This window comes from Grammomys surdaster, unplaced genomic scaffold, assembly GCF_004785775.1.
Source record: "Grammomys surdaster isolate TR1022 unplaced genomic scaffold, NIH_TR_1.0 192, whole genome shotgun sequence".
Classification (NCBI taxonomy): Eukaryota; Metazoa; Chordata; class Mammalia; order Rodentia; family Muridae; genus Grammomys; species Grammomys surdaster.
In genome coordinates, this window is record NW_021604637.1 from 581,199 (window position 1) to 597,896 (window position 16,698).

Genomic DNA, 16,698 nt, shown 5'->3' on the forward strand with positions numbered 1-16,698 from the left:
TTTAGAGATTATTGGGGGTATCTCTGTAGTAATAATTGTCTTGTGCTTTAAAAAATTTTTTTCTCTTAAGAATTGAATATTTTGATACTTTCCATTAGGTTTTATTTGAAAATTGAAACAAAATTAACTGTACAGTTTGTTTCATTTTTTTTTGTTTTTGTTTTTTTTCTGTTTTTTTTTTGCAGAGAAATTGCTTTTACTAGACAACTGCATGAGAAGACATCACAACTCAGCTACTATTACATGGGTTTCTACATTCATTCCTGTCCCAAGATGAGATACAAGGTAATATCAGCTTTGTGCCTGTGCCAGTTTTCATTACGGAAGATGAATTCTCAGTACAATGTGATCTTGGGGTACACCACTTGGTTTGTAGAGATAGGGACGGATTATTAAGGAGACTATTTTGCTTGCTCATAAGGAGTTCTTTCTCAAGTGAGAAGAATCATAGCCTCCACTGTGCTGACATATCCATATGAGTTATTGTTGTGAGATTTAAGGATGTGTTGCAATTTCCTTTTAAAAAATAGTTGTCAACAGTCTCTTTAGTGAAGGCCATTGATACTTCTTTAGTGGCAGTGTGGAGCTTCAGAGGATCAGACTCCTTTGCCACTGAGACCATCACTCTTGTCTGCTTCACTTGAGTAGTGGTTTGCTCTGAAAACCATAGAAATACAGTGGGGACCTCCCTTTTAAAGAGTGTATTGCAGGTGATGCTGGGGAAGTTGTAGCATCAAACAGGGTCATGCAGTGGTTGGTAGATGGCCTAGGAGGACATGGGATTTTCTTCCACAGAGTGGATGAGGAAAGAAGGAGAGGCTCAAATGAAGAGTAGGTGTGATGGGGAGGCAGGAGTCAGAGTGCCACACCCATGAGTCCTTCATAGGAGAAAGAACGCGTAGACACTTGGGAGACCTGTCCTGTCTATAAATAGGATCAATTTTTTTCTAAATAATGTGAAACAGTTTAAAAAATGTAAAAGCAAAAACTGTTTACTGTGTGCCCACTACTCTGCAATATCTCATCTGCCTTCTCTTGCCTGTTCTTTCACTCAGTTCCTGCCTTCACCTCCTTTTAAATTACTTTGGAACATACTAAGGATAGCCCTTTTTTGGAAGACAGGGTCTAAATCAGGTGTAGTTGGTCTGGAATTTGATACATGAACCGTGTTGCCCTCAAACCCTCATCTATCTGCCTCCCAAGTGCTGTGATTAAAGACATGAGCCACAATGCCAGCTACAGATGCCTTTTTAAATTGAAGAATCTAGGACCGCTTCTTTCCTCCCTCTTGTATTTTGAGGTGCTAGGAATAAAACCCAGGACCTTACACATGTTAGGTATGTGTTCTACCATGAGTTATACCTGAGCCCTCAAGAATATCCTTATATTTGTAAATGTTTTAATGGGTATTTATGAAGCATAAGCACTTTGAAAATGATTACAGTCTTAACACTGCACCTGAAGAGTATTGACAATGTTTCTAAATATCTTCTATGATACAGTCAGTGATCCTATTTCCTATTTCATAATCTGCTTCACCATCAGTTTAGTTGAGTTAGGACCTGCACAAGGGTCATATGTTACCTTTAGTTAATATATTTTAAATCTCTATAATCTATGTTTTGTCTTTTGTTTTTATTGTTTTGTTTTTACTCCCCCCCCCTTCCTGTCCTTTGAAAGAATAATTTACTGGACTTAGTAGTTGTGATCTTGCCTTTAAAGCTTTGAGGTTGAGTGTTGAATAGCTGGTGCTTCCATGTTAGCAGTCCTGGTCTCTAAAAGCAGAACTGACTTCGGTTTCCTGAGCTATCATTTCTGCGTTTAGGAGTTACTTCTCCTGCAATGTATACTGGATGCTAAAACTAAATTTGACATTCATATAATAATAGCATTTTACATTCCCCAATCCCAAATTTAAGTGTGTCTTATTTATATATTCCAAGTGAATATATAGCTTCCTAGCTAGCTCATAGTGGCTTTGCTCATAGAAGATTTTGTGCATATGTGTTTATGTTCGTGTGTGTGTGTGTGTGTGCACGTGCATGCACTCAAATGTAATTGCTCAGGTTCCATCCAATTTTTTAAAAAATGCAGGTTTCTCATTGGCTTGGATTTTACCCAGTGAGTTTATCTCCAGGAATCTGTCTCTAACTTCCAGCTCAGGAATTGCAAGCATGTGTCACCATGTCTAGTCTTTTTTACTTTCATTCTGGGGATCAGACACAGGTTCTCCCCAGCACCTTACCAACTGAGTCATCTCTCTAGCCCCTACATAGTTTAATACTTAATGAAAATTTATTAATGAGTAGAAATACTAATGAGGAGAAAGGAGCATTAAACAGCTGTGTAGGATGGCGAGAAATTCATTTGTTGAGTGTGATTAAGATAGATTCTTCTTTGCAAATATGTTGTAACATAGGGACAGTCACATAGTTACTAGAGAATATGGTAATTCTGTCCCTCTAGCTATGGAGTGTAGGTAAGTACTCTGATGGAAAATAGGTGGCAACACAGGTGTGTGAGTGGAGAGGTTGCTTGACAGTAGTCTCAGTTTTCACACTTGTAAAGCAGAATGGCTTAGGATGAGATACAGTTGGTTAGTATTGTCATGTGAATATATGTTCTTTTCAGTTGGATAGTTAGTTGTACTAATACAAGCCCTCAAACTCCCAAGGAGCTTGCTGTTAGCTGGACCTTTGTAATTCAGATGGGAGAGTCTAGTTAGTACTAACTTTGCCTTTCTGTGAAAACATTTAAAGCTGTGAACTCTTCTTGCCTTTGCTCAGAGGAAGTGGTACTGGGCTCCTTCCTCTGTTGATGACGCATGCAAAGGCTCACTTTGTGGATATGGGAATATTGCCTTTGTGCTAACACAAATCAAAGGTGTTCTGAGGAGTAGTGAATTTCTAAGCCTTCTTGTGTGTCTCCCTACAGTCGAATTTCCTGTCAGCCCTTTACCTCTATGACTCGGTGTCTTCCTTTCAGTAATGTCTTCTAGAAGCAGAGGGTGACAGTGTGAAATGCTGTGGAAACTTTTGTAGAACATGTCCTCTCACTGAACCACTGCATCTCAGCAGACTGTGCAACTAGCACTTCCTAGTGTTTTCTGTATTTAAGAATACTGCCCAGAGAGTTTTTTTTTTTATTTATAAATTATCCTGGTGGCTGGAGAGATGGCTGAGAAGTGAAGAGCACTGGCTGTTCTTCTAGAGGACCTAGCTTTAGTGCTCACCACCCACATGGCGGCTCACAATCATCCAACACTCCAGTTGGAGAGAATTGAGCATTCTTTTTGGCCTTTCTTGGGACCAGGTATGCACATGGTGCATGTGTGTACATGTAGGCAGACCACTCATGCACATTCATATACATGAAATAAAAGTAAATAAATCTTTAAAAAAAAACCCTCAAACCCTAATTTTTTTTTTTTAAATTGAACAAAGGAAACATAAAGACTAGTTTTTACTCATGGGAATTTCTTCCTGGCATTTTGATATGTTTTTGAAATCATGAATCCCAAAGAAAGTCATTTGAAAAGTCAGGAAATTGGGGAAAAGTAAATAATTCTTCCATAACAGTTAAATCTGAAAATCCAACATTAAAGTGTTACTTGTTTGAGAAATTCCTGTATGTCAGGTGGAAGGAAGGTTGAGAGACATGGCTGAGGGAGCTCACAGCTGATGAGGCGTTGAAGGAAACAGGACAGGCTGTGGTAGAGGAGGCTGTTTGGTCTAATGAAAGACTCTTGCTTGTGGCTGCTGCTGTTACAGTAGGGGATGGAGCTGGTTGTTAACAGTGTAAATAGTGAGGGCCAGAAGAGGGCATCAGATCCCTTTATAAATGGTCATGAGCAATAGAATTGAACTCAGATCCTCTGGAAGAGCAACCAGTGAGTGCTCTTAACAACTGAGCCATCTCACCAGCACACTATAAGAAGGAATTTTAAAACATACAGAGTTAGGTATTGTAGTACACATCTGTAATCCCAACACTTGGGAACTTGAGGCAAGAAAAAAATCAGTTTGAGGCCAGGCTGGGCCACCCAATGGATGTGATCCAGGCTATCTAGGTCTAGGGTTATACAGCAAGACAATGCATTAAAAGACAAAAGAAAAAAAAAGATAGCCAGTGAGTGAGTGAGAGAGAGGGGTGAGGGTATAGATATCAGCCAGTAAAGACTCTTAATTCTACTTATGCCATCTTCAGTTTAGTCCTTAGTACAAAGAGGGCCAGTTCTTGCATTTTTCCTCTGACCTCCTCATGCACACCATGGCAAATGAGTCTATACACATGTACACAATAGATAAAAGTTGTTGTTGTTGTTGTTAAAGAAAAGTGTATAGAATAATATACTAAGGAGTAATAAATTTTGGAAGCAAAATCACATTATAAATTGATAACTTGAAATTAAGATTCTGGTAGTACTGTTGACCTACATTCCCACTGTTAAGTTATCAGAATAGTACCAGTAAGGTTTGCTGGCATTCTCCATTGCTTCAGTACTTGGGACAGTATTAAACTTAACATTTCTTACTTGTTAAATGTATTAAAGGTATCTATAATGGTGAGTGAAAATATAACTTGGAGTTCCCAGAATTTTCCATTTCTAGAACCTCCAAGTCAGTATTTGTTTAGAATTTAGAAACACTACCAGGACTGTAAAATAAGATGGGCAACAGAGGGTGAATTGGAAGTCAAAACAAAACAAAAAACCCTTTGACTCTTTTTCCATTTAATTTGTGTCCACATTTTATCTTCTAGGGAGAGATGTTTTGTCATGAAGTTGTATCATTAGTGATTTTTGTAGATCTCTGTGGTATGTTAGAAGTTCTGTATTAATTTATTTTATACATTTAGCCAGCATTTGCCTGGAATCACTGTTTTTTGAGCACTTGGGTTTTCAAGAAACTACTGATTTTAATTTTTATATTGCTAGTTCAAATTGTTTCTTATGGGCTGGGGTGACTGCGAGGTAGGTAAAGTCTCTGCTACATAAGCATGGGGACCTGGCTCTGGTATTCAGCACCCATTTAAAGTGCTGGGTGTGGTATGTGTATCTGTAACCCCAGTGCTGAGGCACAGGACTGGCAGACACTGTGGCTTGCTGGCCAGCTAGAACTCCAAATTCAACTGCTGTCCTCCACACAGCCATGTGCTAAGGAAATGTACAGCTTTATGTATTTACAAGGCAGTATATAAAACAGGATACCAAGTGTATTTAACTGTGCTTGAAGATAAATTAATGTTTTTTTTTAATTTTCTTGTACAGATTTGTCCAAATTAATAGTCCTCTCTATATATTTGTTATATAAAATAATATTACACATATAAAAGCAGGTCTGATATTGACAAAATAGTTCTTTTTGCCTGCTTTGTATTACTGAGTAAGAAACTTTGATAGAATCGTGCTCAAATGATGATTCTGTCTTTTCCATGTAAAGTTGATTAGAGGTCTTCATGGTCACTCCCTTTTCCCTGCCTATCAGAGCTAGTGTTCACTTGCCTCCCCTAGATGGGACTGGCCTGGTGACTGACTTTCACTGACTAGTGAAGCCCATATAAATAGTTGTTTAGGATTTCTGGGCTATAGCCTTGGAGGACCAGCATTTTTTACTTCTATATTTTGAGCCGAGTGTCATGTAAAAGGTCTAGCTGCTCTACTGGAGAGAGAGGCCTGTCTGTGATGCCTGAAGCTACCTTGGATAGTTCAGTGCAACTGTATGATTGTTGAATCCAGAAAACCAATAGCAAAGCACCAATTGAGCTCTAATCTACAAGGAACCCTTGTAGATTATTTTAGGCTACTGTGTGTTGGGGCAGTTTGCTACACAACAATAGATGACAGAAACGTGGTGTTGATATGGAAATCACCCTGTGTTAATTGTGTAGGCTCATGTCCTAGAATAAACTCGTCTGGGCAGTTGTTATGTTAGCTCAAAGTAAGAGGTTTTGCAGAGCCACTGAGTTTCTCTGTGGTTATACCAGAAATGCTGTGTAGTTAGAGTTCATCTTTATAAGGTTTTTATTAAAAGCTCTTATTTAGCAAGTCATTGTCACATGTCAACAAATTTTGCTTTTGTTTGAGTTACTAATGATGACCATTATGAAATCACCATGTGGTCATCTTTATATAAACAGCACGTGTTAGTGTGAGAGTTAATTCTCCTCTCTGCTTATGGTTCTTTAGTTTGCAGCATTTATATTACTGAAGATGGTTTGGATTAAAGATATATTTTTATGTTTATGGGTGTTTTACCTACATGTTTGTCTGTGCATCATGTGTACTTAATGCATGAGGAGGTCAGAAAAGGTGGAGGGTCTTCTGGAACTGGAGTTACAGACAGTTGTGAGTTGCCATGTGACTGCTTAGAATCAAACCTGGGTCTTCTGGAAGAGCAGCCAGTGCTCTTAACTGCTGGCCCATCTCTATAGCCACTACATTTTATTTTTAGTGGTTCATTGGTATAAATGTGTTTCTGTGTTTTTTGTTTTTTGTTTTCCCTCTAATTATTCCATCTTTAGTGTGTTATTTTTAAATTCCTTTATTAATTCACATCTCAGTATTTATCCTTCTCTATGTATATTTGTTTTCTTTCTATGCTAAAAAGATTTACTTCAAAAGTTTTACTTACTTTGCTAAAGCTTTTCACAAAAGCATTTTCCAAATCCTTACTATTTACATATCAAGCTTATATTATATTTTTCTTTTTACGTGTTTTTGATATATTTAAAAACTACTTGATTACTTTTCAAAGTAAAAATGGAGTATACTGAAGTTAGGTGTAACTTAAAATACTTTGCTCAATTTTAACTCTCAGTGCTTCTGAGAGGCTTTTGTGTATTCTGAAAGGGGTGTTTTGATGAAGTTCTTCAAGCAGACCTGTATGCAGGCCAGAGTAAACAGTGATTTCAAGCTGTCTTCTTTGGTGTCATGACATGGCCAGACATCAGTAGAAACACCAGAAGTGTTCTGAAATAGCAGAAAAGAAACAAAGGGCTAATTCATCTTTGAGCAGTCCTCCTTATACTGAATGCCTCAGCTGGACTGTGGGCAGAAAGAACCCCTGGAATTCTACAGGACTTTGCCCACAAGAAGGTTTTGGCATTACTGTTACAAAAGGTCCTATAAAAATGTTAATTGCCGTTAACAGAGCTGCGTTAGCAAAATCCTGTGCTACTGAAACCCATGAGCTTGACCAAACAGTTTCTTGACCAAACAGGCCAGGAAATGTTATTTTACTACAGTTAGCAGCTCAGGGTCTTAAATGTGGGTATATGTGGTAGTGACTTTTTCCTATGCTGTACTGAAAGAAATACAAATGATCTCACCAATTACCCACAGCACACAACAAAATACTGGATTCTTTTGATTCAGCATCTTTTTTTCTTTTTAATGTCAACTGTCGAACGGATTAGACATAGTAAAACAAATCACTACAGAATAATTTTAGTAAGGGATTTTGATGCCTCCTAGAGGCACTGGGAGGTAAAGAATCTGGTACTCATCACAAAATTATGTTTCTAAAATTGTTCCAAGTGAAGACATGTGACACATTGGAACCAAAAGTAGTTCCTTGAGGATCATCTGGACTAAGCTTCTCATTACACATGAGAAAATAAAGATTAAGGTGGTTGGTTTGACTTGCCCAGTGTTTGCATTAACTCACGTTTATTTTTAGCAACATAAGGGAGCATCTAAACCAGAGATGACTCTGGTTAAAAGCACTTGTTGCTCTTGTGGTAGAAGACCTGAGTATGATTCCCCAGCATCCACCTCAGGCAGCCTACAGCCATCTGCAACTCAGCTCGAAGGGATTGAATGCCATTTCTGGCCCCTCAGGCACTCCTGTGCACATGGAACACCGCACACATACGAATATACAAAAATAAAGATAAATCCATTGAAAGAGAATTGGAGTTCACATAAATAGCTATTATTTATCAGATTTTTGATAATTATATGTTTTTCATTTTGGCTATCCTAAAATGCTTCAATTATTAATTTAGTTTTACATTTAAAATTTGTTTGTGTGAGTGCACATGAATGTCACAGCACACGAGAGGGCAGAGAAAACTTTTGTTCTCTCCTTCCATCATATGGGTTTTGAGTCTAGAACCCAGGTGGTCAGGCATTGTAACAAGTACCTTTACCCACTGAGCTAACTACTTTTTAAAGTTAAATATTAATTGGGAAAATCATTCCTTTTAACCACATGCCATATTATTTACTTTTATCATCTCTTTGCAATGAAATAAAATGTTTAGAGGTAGTGCATAATTCTTAACCTTAAAAACAAAATCACAGCTGGGCAGTGGTGGCGCATGCCTTTAATCCCAGCACTTGGGAGGCAGAGGCAGGCGGATTTCTGAGTTCGAGGCCAGCCTGGCCTACAGAGGGAGTTCCAGGACAGCCAGGGCTACACAGAGAAACACTGACTTGAAAACAAAACAAACAAAAAAGAAATCACTAGTCTGTAGTTTTTGAAAAATACTAGTGCCTGAACTTTACCCTGACCTATTAAAGAAGAGTGCTTGCTTCCCTCCTCTGTGTGACACAGTCACTCTTTTTCCTTCCCAAAAACTTATTGCCTCTGAGCTCCTTGCATTGGAAATTATAGCGGGACGATCTTGGATCCGCCAGAGATATAAATAATGACACAGAGGCTTTTTAATATTTTTATGCTTAGGCCTTTTGCTAGTCATTCTCCTGACTACTCTAAACTTGACTAATCCTGACACTACCAGCTCTAACTCTCCTCTGCTTTGGTCAGTCCACTGACCTCCATATCCCTGGCAAATCTGCTGCTGCTGCCTCTTCTCCCAGTGTGTCTCTCTCTGCCCAGAAGTTCCACCCTTCACTTTTTGCCCAGCCATTGGCTCTCAGCTCTTTTACAGCCAATCAGATACAATTCTAGATTGTTTCTAAGCTAGTAAGAACGAATGAATATTTACAAAATATGAAACAAGTGATGGATCTTAGAAGTAACAATACCAGAATCCTACCAGCATTTAGCTCTCCGCCAGTACAGAATTAGCAATTGGATATACAGAGACACACCTTCATACAATGTATCCCAACGGGAAATGTTTTCCCTTCTTGTGTCAGGGTGGTGGTTTCTTTCTAAATCAAACCTGTGCCACCATAAAACCATTTCTATTTCTCTCCTAGCAGCTCCTAGCACTTTCTTTCTTACTTGGCAAAGCTAGAAGTGTACTATCTCTGCTTCTAAGAATTCTTCTCAAGTTTAAGTTCTTTATCTGGAGCTCCTTTGAGCCCTGTCTTATACATGTATTTGCTTAATTCATGTTTATGGAAGACCAGAAGATCATGACAGATGCTAAGGTAAAGGAAGATGATTAGACAGGTTCCTGCTTGTTTATCTCCAGGATATCTTGTCTATCATTGTCACTAATGTTCAACTAATTTCTTGATAGATTGAAAGTAGGTCATATTCATATTATGTGTGTGTATATATATATACACACACACACACATACACACACACACATATATATATAAAAATATATGCTTTGCATAGGAAAGGGAGAGAAGAGTCTGTAAAGATAAAATTGGGAAGTAAAAGGAAGTAGTGAGTACTGCATACAAAGCAGGTGGTTCTAGTGGAAACTTTGGACTTAGGAAAATTTAGAATTCTCATCTCTAATGTAGCTAATATTTGCTGTGGATTATTTTCACTTCTACGTATAATTTATAAAATTTGTTTTTATTTTTGTCTTTTTTTTTCCCTTTTAGATATATCACTGTGTAGCCCTGGCTGGCCCTTAACTTGTCATTTAGATGAACAGACTGGCTTTGAACTCAGAAATTTGAGTGCTGAGAATAAAAGTGTATATCACTGTGCCCTGCCTGTAATTAGTTTTGTCAAAACTAGACTTGTTATTAGAGTAGGGTTATATATGTTTTACACACACACACACACACAGACACACACACACACACCCCATTGGTTTTAAGGGTGTAACTTGATACATTTTGACAAGGCAAACGTCTTGGTGTCACCTAAAACAAGAAACAGAGCATGGGTAGCACATATGGTCCCCCCCATTACTTGGCATTCCCAAAGATTACCATTGTCTTCTGTCCTTATTCTAGTTTAGCCAGTTTTTGTACTTTATGTAAATGGAGTATATATAATATTTTTAACTGGCTTTTACCCAGACATTGTATCTGTCAGATTTATCCATTTGTTTGTGTGTAATCGTAGGTTGTCTTCAATAGGTGACTAGGGTATATTATATTTAACAAATATATTGCATGTCATGTTCCTGGTTTGTTTGCTTTTTGTTGTTGTTGTTGTTTCTTTTGACTAATGCAAGTACAGATGTGAACACATGTCTTTGCTGACCGTCTCTATGTATTGTAGTGAGTGTAGACCTAGATTGCCGGATACAGGGAATGTATACACTTACTTGTTTCACAGTGCCTATTTTCTTGAGATGCTCTACAAATATATAACCCTATTCCCAGCATCCTATCAATATATTGACAAATATATAAGGAATAGTGGCGTATTGTAGTTTCATCTTGCATTTTGCTGTTTATAGTCAATGTGAGCACCTTGTCATATGATTGTTGACCTTTTGTCATCTGTCCAGGTTTTATGACCACTTATCAACAGGGTGACTTGTCTTAGTTATTTGTACATATTCTTTATACATCATGGATAAGAATCGTTTGTTAGATAAATGCTCTATGGTACCATCATTGACTCATTACTTGCTTTTATTGCATCTTTTAAGGAGTGAAATTGTAGGGAGATTTTCTCTAATTATTTGATTGGCTAATAAAGACCACAAGAAGCCAAACGCTGGACAAAGAGGAGGAGACAGTGGTTTTCTGGGTCCTAAAGAGGAAAGAGGACAGCGGAGAAGAAAAACGGCCCTTTTCAATGTAGTCAGGGGAATTGTCGGTCCCAGTGGCTGCTTCCGCTACCAGAAAGATTTCCAACATAAAATAGATGATGAGTTTAGGACAATAGATTTTGCACCCAGCGGTTGTATCATTCTGGTTAATTTTAAACTTAAGATTCTCTGGTGTTTTCCATTCACTATGATTCGGGTGGTTGAGTGAGAGGGTGCAGCCGCGTGGCAGCCTTGGGATTGGCAGAGCCAAGTTGTAGGAGTGTGTAGGGTGTGGATGGTTGCTCCAGGCTCCCAGGGGTGGCTTAGGAAAGCCAGCCAGAGAAACAGTCAGCGGTCACAGTCTCAAGCCATTGGACTGGGGTAGGAACAGACTGAGACCACAGATGCCGGCACCTAGCCGGAACAAGGAACAAGCATGTGTGGTGGTTTTTTTGTTTTTGTTTTTTGTTTTTTGTTTTTGTTTTGTTTTGTTTTGTTTTTTTAATTACATGCTACATGGAATTTCACAATCCTAATGTTTACCAGTTTTGCTTCATGATGAAAGTTGGTACTTTGGTGTCTATGTTAAGATGTTTTTACCTTTCTATTGCCATGGAAATGCCATATGTACCCTGTTTTTTTCCTTTATGTTTTCTTGCTTTTGAACTATGCTTTTAAAAGGCCATCAGTGACCTGCATGTTAAAGCAATTATGATGTCTAAATTTATTGATTTAAGTGTCCATTATATTGTTAGGTGACAAAGTTCAACAATACCATTGTCTGATGCCATGTATAGTAAACATGTGAAAGGTGTGTGCTGACACCTTAATGGACTGCTTGTAAATGAGTATCACTGTCTTTGAAATTGCTATTTTTAAGGTATTTTAATATGGAGTAAAAAGGGACAGAAATCTGGGAATGCAGACTGTATAAAGGGAATGGTACCTCCTGATTTATCACTTCATTCCTTCTTTGGAGATTTGAATGAAAGTGACCCCCATAGGCTCATATGTTTGAATGCTTCACCCACAGTTAGTGAAACTGTTTGGGAAGGAATAGGGTGTGGTCTTATTGATGGTTATGATCCAAGAGGGTGGGGTTTGAGGTTCCCATTGTTTCTTTCTCTCTGTCTCCTACTTTTGGATCAAGATGTGAGCTCTTAGCTGTCCCTGCCTCCATGCCTTTGTTTTGTCCTCATTGGAACTCTAAGCCACTAAACCATAAGCTTAATTTAATGCTTTAGTTTATAATTTGCCCTGGTCATAATAAATTGTCATAACAATAGAAAAAATAACTAAAATCACTACCCTTAAGTATTTCATTTGTGGTTTTTCAGGTTAATGAAAATGAATTAATCCAACAGTGAGTTACTCCTCTTATCAATACAGTTTTAGTGTTTAGGATACAAGTTGAAGCTTAGCCATCGCACATGATTTATGTGGTGCCAGGCTTTCATGTGTGCAAGACAGATACTCTACCAATGAACTACATGCTGAGTCCCTGGATGTTCTTTAAATAGTATAATAAGTAAATAGCCAGTAACTCCACACTGAATTTTAATAATTCACTTAATATTATATTCTTCCCAAGAATCAAGTTGTTTTTGAAAGAGAAATTAATTTTTTGTGTGTGAATTTTAAAGATCTAGTGTTTCTTGTAGAACATTTTTTAGTCCCTTCTTGTCGTTAGGGACCTTTGGTAAGAGCTATCTTTGTCACTCCTAGAAGAATCTATGTATGGACTGTGGCTGTAGCTTCTGCTTTCATGTAGTGTGTTCTCATTCTCAGCTGATAGTGTGGCTCTTGTTACCCTCCCTTTCCTCCTCTTCACCTATCAAGATTCACCTCAAATCTGCCTCCTTTGTGAAATCTTGCTGCCCTTCTGACTGGAGTGGTTTGTTTCCATTGCAGTGTATGTTCTGATACCAGTGTTGATGGCATTGAGTTATAGACTTTCTCCATCTGTTTCATTAGATTCTCAGGTTTTGGACAGTTGAGCTCATTAATTTTTGTAGCACTTTCCCTGCTTTATAGTAAATGTTCAGGATCTCTTTAGATGTGTAAGCATAGATACATGGCTAATGAGTCATTTGGTCACTGGTTAGGCGAAATGCATACCTGTGTCTGATGTTTGTATTGTTTGGGCATTTCTACAGGTTATCTTATTTTGGTAATAGTAAGGACAAGTTCACTTTGAGAAGAAGAGGGATTTTGCATTGTCAGAGGCAAGCTGTGCTTGCATTTGTGTTCTTCAGATTTTTCTCAGACATTGCAATTAATTTAGAACATTTGTAATTGTGAAACTCTGTAGTGTAATTTGAGTTATAATTTATTAAATTATTTTAGAAATATTTCCTAGTATATTTATACTGCTGTTAAAACACAAACAATAATCTGAACACCTGGGACTGAATATCTTAAAAATAACACATCGCCAGGTGTAGTGGCACATGCCTGTAATTCCTACTTTTAGGAGGTTGAGACAGGAGGATCAGGAGAATCAGGATAAGGCTATCCTTAGCCATATATCAGGTTCCAGGCTAGCTCATGGAGCCACATGAGACCCTGTCACAAAACAAAAAAAGCAGGGTCAGTGAAATACCTCAGCAGGCTACGGCACTCACTGTAGAAACCTGAATTTGATGCCAAGAACCCATAGAAAGGTGAAAGAAGAGAAGTAGCCTCCCATGGCATGCATGTTTCCATTTTTTGTCTTAAAAATTAAAAACAAAATCCAAAACAAGCCAAGTGATTCATTTCTCACATTTATGGAGTCTCAGACGTCTGAGATCCAGGCACAGGTAGTTTCTGTGTCTGGTGAAAGCTATTCTCTCTGCTTTTAAGATGGCACCCTGACCTCTGTCACCTAGAAGGGACAGAAGGACACAAGGAACCAATGCTGTGCCTAAGAGAAAAGTCTCCTAAAACTAGTTTCCTTCCTTTAAAAAACCACCAGTCCATTCATCAAGATAGAGCTCCTTTAAAAAGCGCTGGTCTCTTCATGAGAATGGAGTCCTTATGACTGAATCACTTCTTAAAGGTCACCTCTTAATACCACCACTCTGAGGAATGAGTTTTAGCATGAATTTTGGAGAGAGACATTTGGACCTCAGCAGCATCTAATTATATATGACCCATTGTAAGTAAAACCCTTAAAATATCAACTGGAATACAGTGTAAAGTACCTTTCTTGGGAGTATGATAATAAGCTTTGTGTAATTGTACGATATAACCTTACATTTACTGTTTTCAGGTTCTAACATTTTAGAGAAGCTCAGTGAAGTGAAGGGAACAGAGACGCTCTTTGTACTTGGAATAGTGCTTTTCTTTTGGGAGTGCCCCTAATGTCTACAGATATTTTTGATGGCTACAGCTAAGATGGTTGAAGAAGGATGTGTGCTCCTAATGAGATAGAGGTCAGTGGTGCTTTGAAGCTTTCTGTGATGCACAGGATAGCCCAAATAACAGGAAATTGCCTGGCCCAAAATGTCAGAAGTCCCAGAGGTGAAGGACCTAGTTTAAAGTGTTACTGGTTTGCCATTCAAATCAATATAGGCTTTACAGTTGTGTTTTCATGAGTAATTTTTTTTTTTTTTTTTTTTTTTTTTTTTTTTTTTTTTTTTTTTTTTTGGTTTTTCGAGACAGGGTTTCTCTGAGTAGCCCTGGCTGTCCTGGAACTCACTCTGTAGACCAGGCTAGCCTCGAACTCTCGAACTCAGAAATCCGCCTGCCTCTGCCTCCCAAGTGCTGGGATTAAAGGCGTGCGCCACCACCGCCCGGCGAGTAATTTGACTCTTGATATTAAAAAAAGTAAAGTACAAATTGATTAGCTTTGATTTTACCATAACAAACTTAAAATGAATTATCATAATGACACATTAGAGAATTTTTTTGTGTGTGTCTACTTTATGACCCTTTGCATCTAGACACTTAACAATGCTAATGCTACACTAAATCTTCTTTGTAGGGGCTTATATGTGACCTTTACATTAACTTAAAGGTAGTTAATGTTTCTATGCAGTGAGATCTGCCAGAAAAATCTAGAGTTGGTAGGGTTTGTTTGTTCATTGGCCAGATATAGCTCTGGCTACCCCATATAGACCAGGCTGGCCTTGAGTTTGCAGAGATCTGTTTATATCTGTCTGCATCTGTCTTGAGGACTTATAAAAGCAACAGTAGCAGTACAAATAAGTTCTCAAGGGTCTGATTTCTTAGTTTTTAGGAGTCATTGCAGACGTAAAAAGAAATTTGATGTCAGTTGGATTGCTTTCACTCAGGCAGCAAATGTAGTGCACCTTACCTTGTTAGTACACAGAGCACACTGTTGGCCTAGGACAACATACAGTTTCACTCATTTTCAACTTTCTGAGTCAGAGATGTCAGGCATATCTTAGACTAAGGAGTCTTTTAATATAGTTAAAATTAAGTTGTTTTACGGGGTGGGGTGAGAAGGCTCAGTGGTCTTTGGAGGACCCAAATTTGATTCCCAGCACCCAAATGATAGCTCACAACCATCTGTGACTCCAGTTCCAGGCATCTGGCACTCTTTTATGGCTTCTTTAGGCACCAGGCATGCACATGTTACACAGTGTATTCCAGGTAAAAAAATTTACATAAAATAAGATTAAAAATTTAAAAATTTGAGTTGTTTTAAAGAAGTGCAAGTTTATGCTTGTTAATTTAACTTTTTTAGTTTATGGTATATCTCTGTTATCCATAGAGGCCATCCAAGATCTTCAGAGAATGGTAGAAACTACAGATAACTCAGAAACTTGTATTTTTTCCTATGCATACATATCTGTGATAAACTTCATAATTTGTAACTTAGGTATAATCTACCCGGGGTGGAAAAGTGGTGCAGTGGATAAAGTGCTTTCTGTGCAGGCCTGGTAATTTGAGCTGGATCCCTGAAATTCATGTAAAGGTGGAAAGAGAGACCAACTCCAGGAAGTTTGTCCTCTGACCTCCACGTGAACGCTGTGACACTGTCCCACCATCATGTGTTTGACCACATGCGCACAACACACTCACAGATAGTAACATTAACTAGTACTAAAGTGCAGATTCTGTCAGCATACTATATAGTAAATGATATGTAAATAGTTCTATTAAAAATAGCGTACCACACTTTTACCTTTCATATTAGAATAAGAACTTGACTGCTTTTCCTTGGTGTGTTTGAATGGCCAGCATCACTTTGTGCTTCAGGGCCATTATTAAGTAAAATGGGGTTACTTGGATGCAGCAAATGCTTCTGGGACAGTCTTATACCCAGAGACTACTACATAGTAACTAATGGGCTGGTAGCATTGGGTATTCTGTAGACAGATGGATGATTTATACCCCATTAGAGCAAAACAAGTGGCATGATATTTTGTCATGGTACTTAGAATAGCACACAGTTACAAATTTCTTCCGGAATTTTCTATGTAATACTTTGGGCCCTTGTTAACCACAGGTATATGAAATTTTGGAAAGTGAAACCATGGATGGGTGTGAGCACTGTTATATAGTGTCCTACCTGGCTTCTGTTGTTAGCGGTAAAGCCAGCTTTCTTTCTTTCCTCTGTCCTGGCAGGGTACTCTGTCATAACTTAGGCCTTCAGATATATAGAGAGGTTATTTTTAACCTCTTCAGCTTTCCTTATACAAGTAGCCCATCTGAAGACAGTGTGGTGGTACATGCTTGTAATCCAGGCACTTGGGAGGTAGCTAACATGTTAGAGCATGAATCAAGAATTAAAGATCATCCTCAGCTTCATGGGAAGTTTGAGAACAGTCAAGTTATATGAAATTGTTTCAAAAAAAAAAACCAACCCAAAACCATTAACAAAAA

At 38.2% G+C, this 16,698-nt stretch overlaps 1 protein-coding gene across 4 annotated transcripts in view; it reads left to right on the forward strand.

Annotated features, from left to right (window-relative positions):
* The window catches only part of Ate1 (arginyltransferase 1), a 115,962-nt gene that overhangs the window by 48,672 nt on the left and 50,592 nt on the right, over positions 1-16,698 (forward strand). For all 4 annotated transcript variants that reach the window (XM_028769396.1, XM_028769395.1, XM_028769393.1 and 1 more), the window contains exon 10: positions 186-285. In XM_028769396.1, the coding sequence (XP_028625229.1) occupies positions 186-285 (100 nt within the window). The remainder of the gene's footprint in view (positions 1-185; positions 286-16,698) is intronic.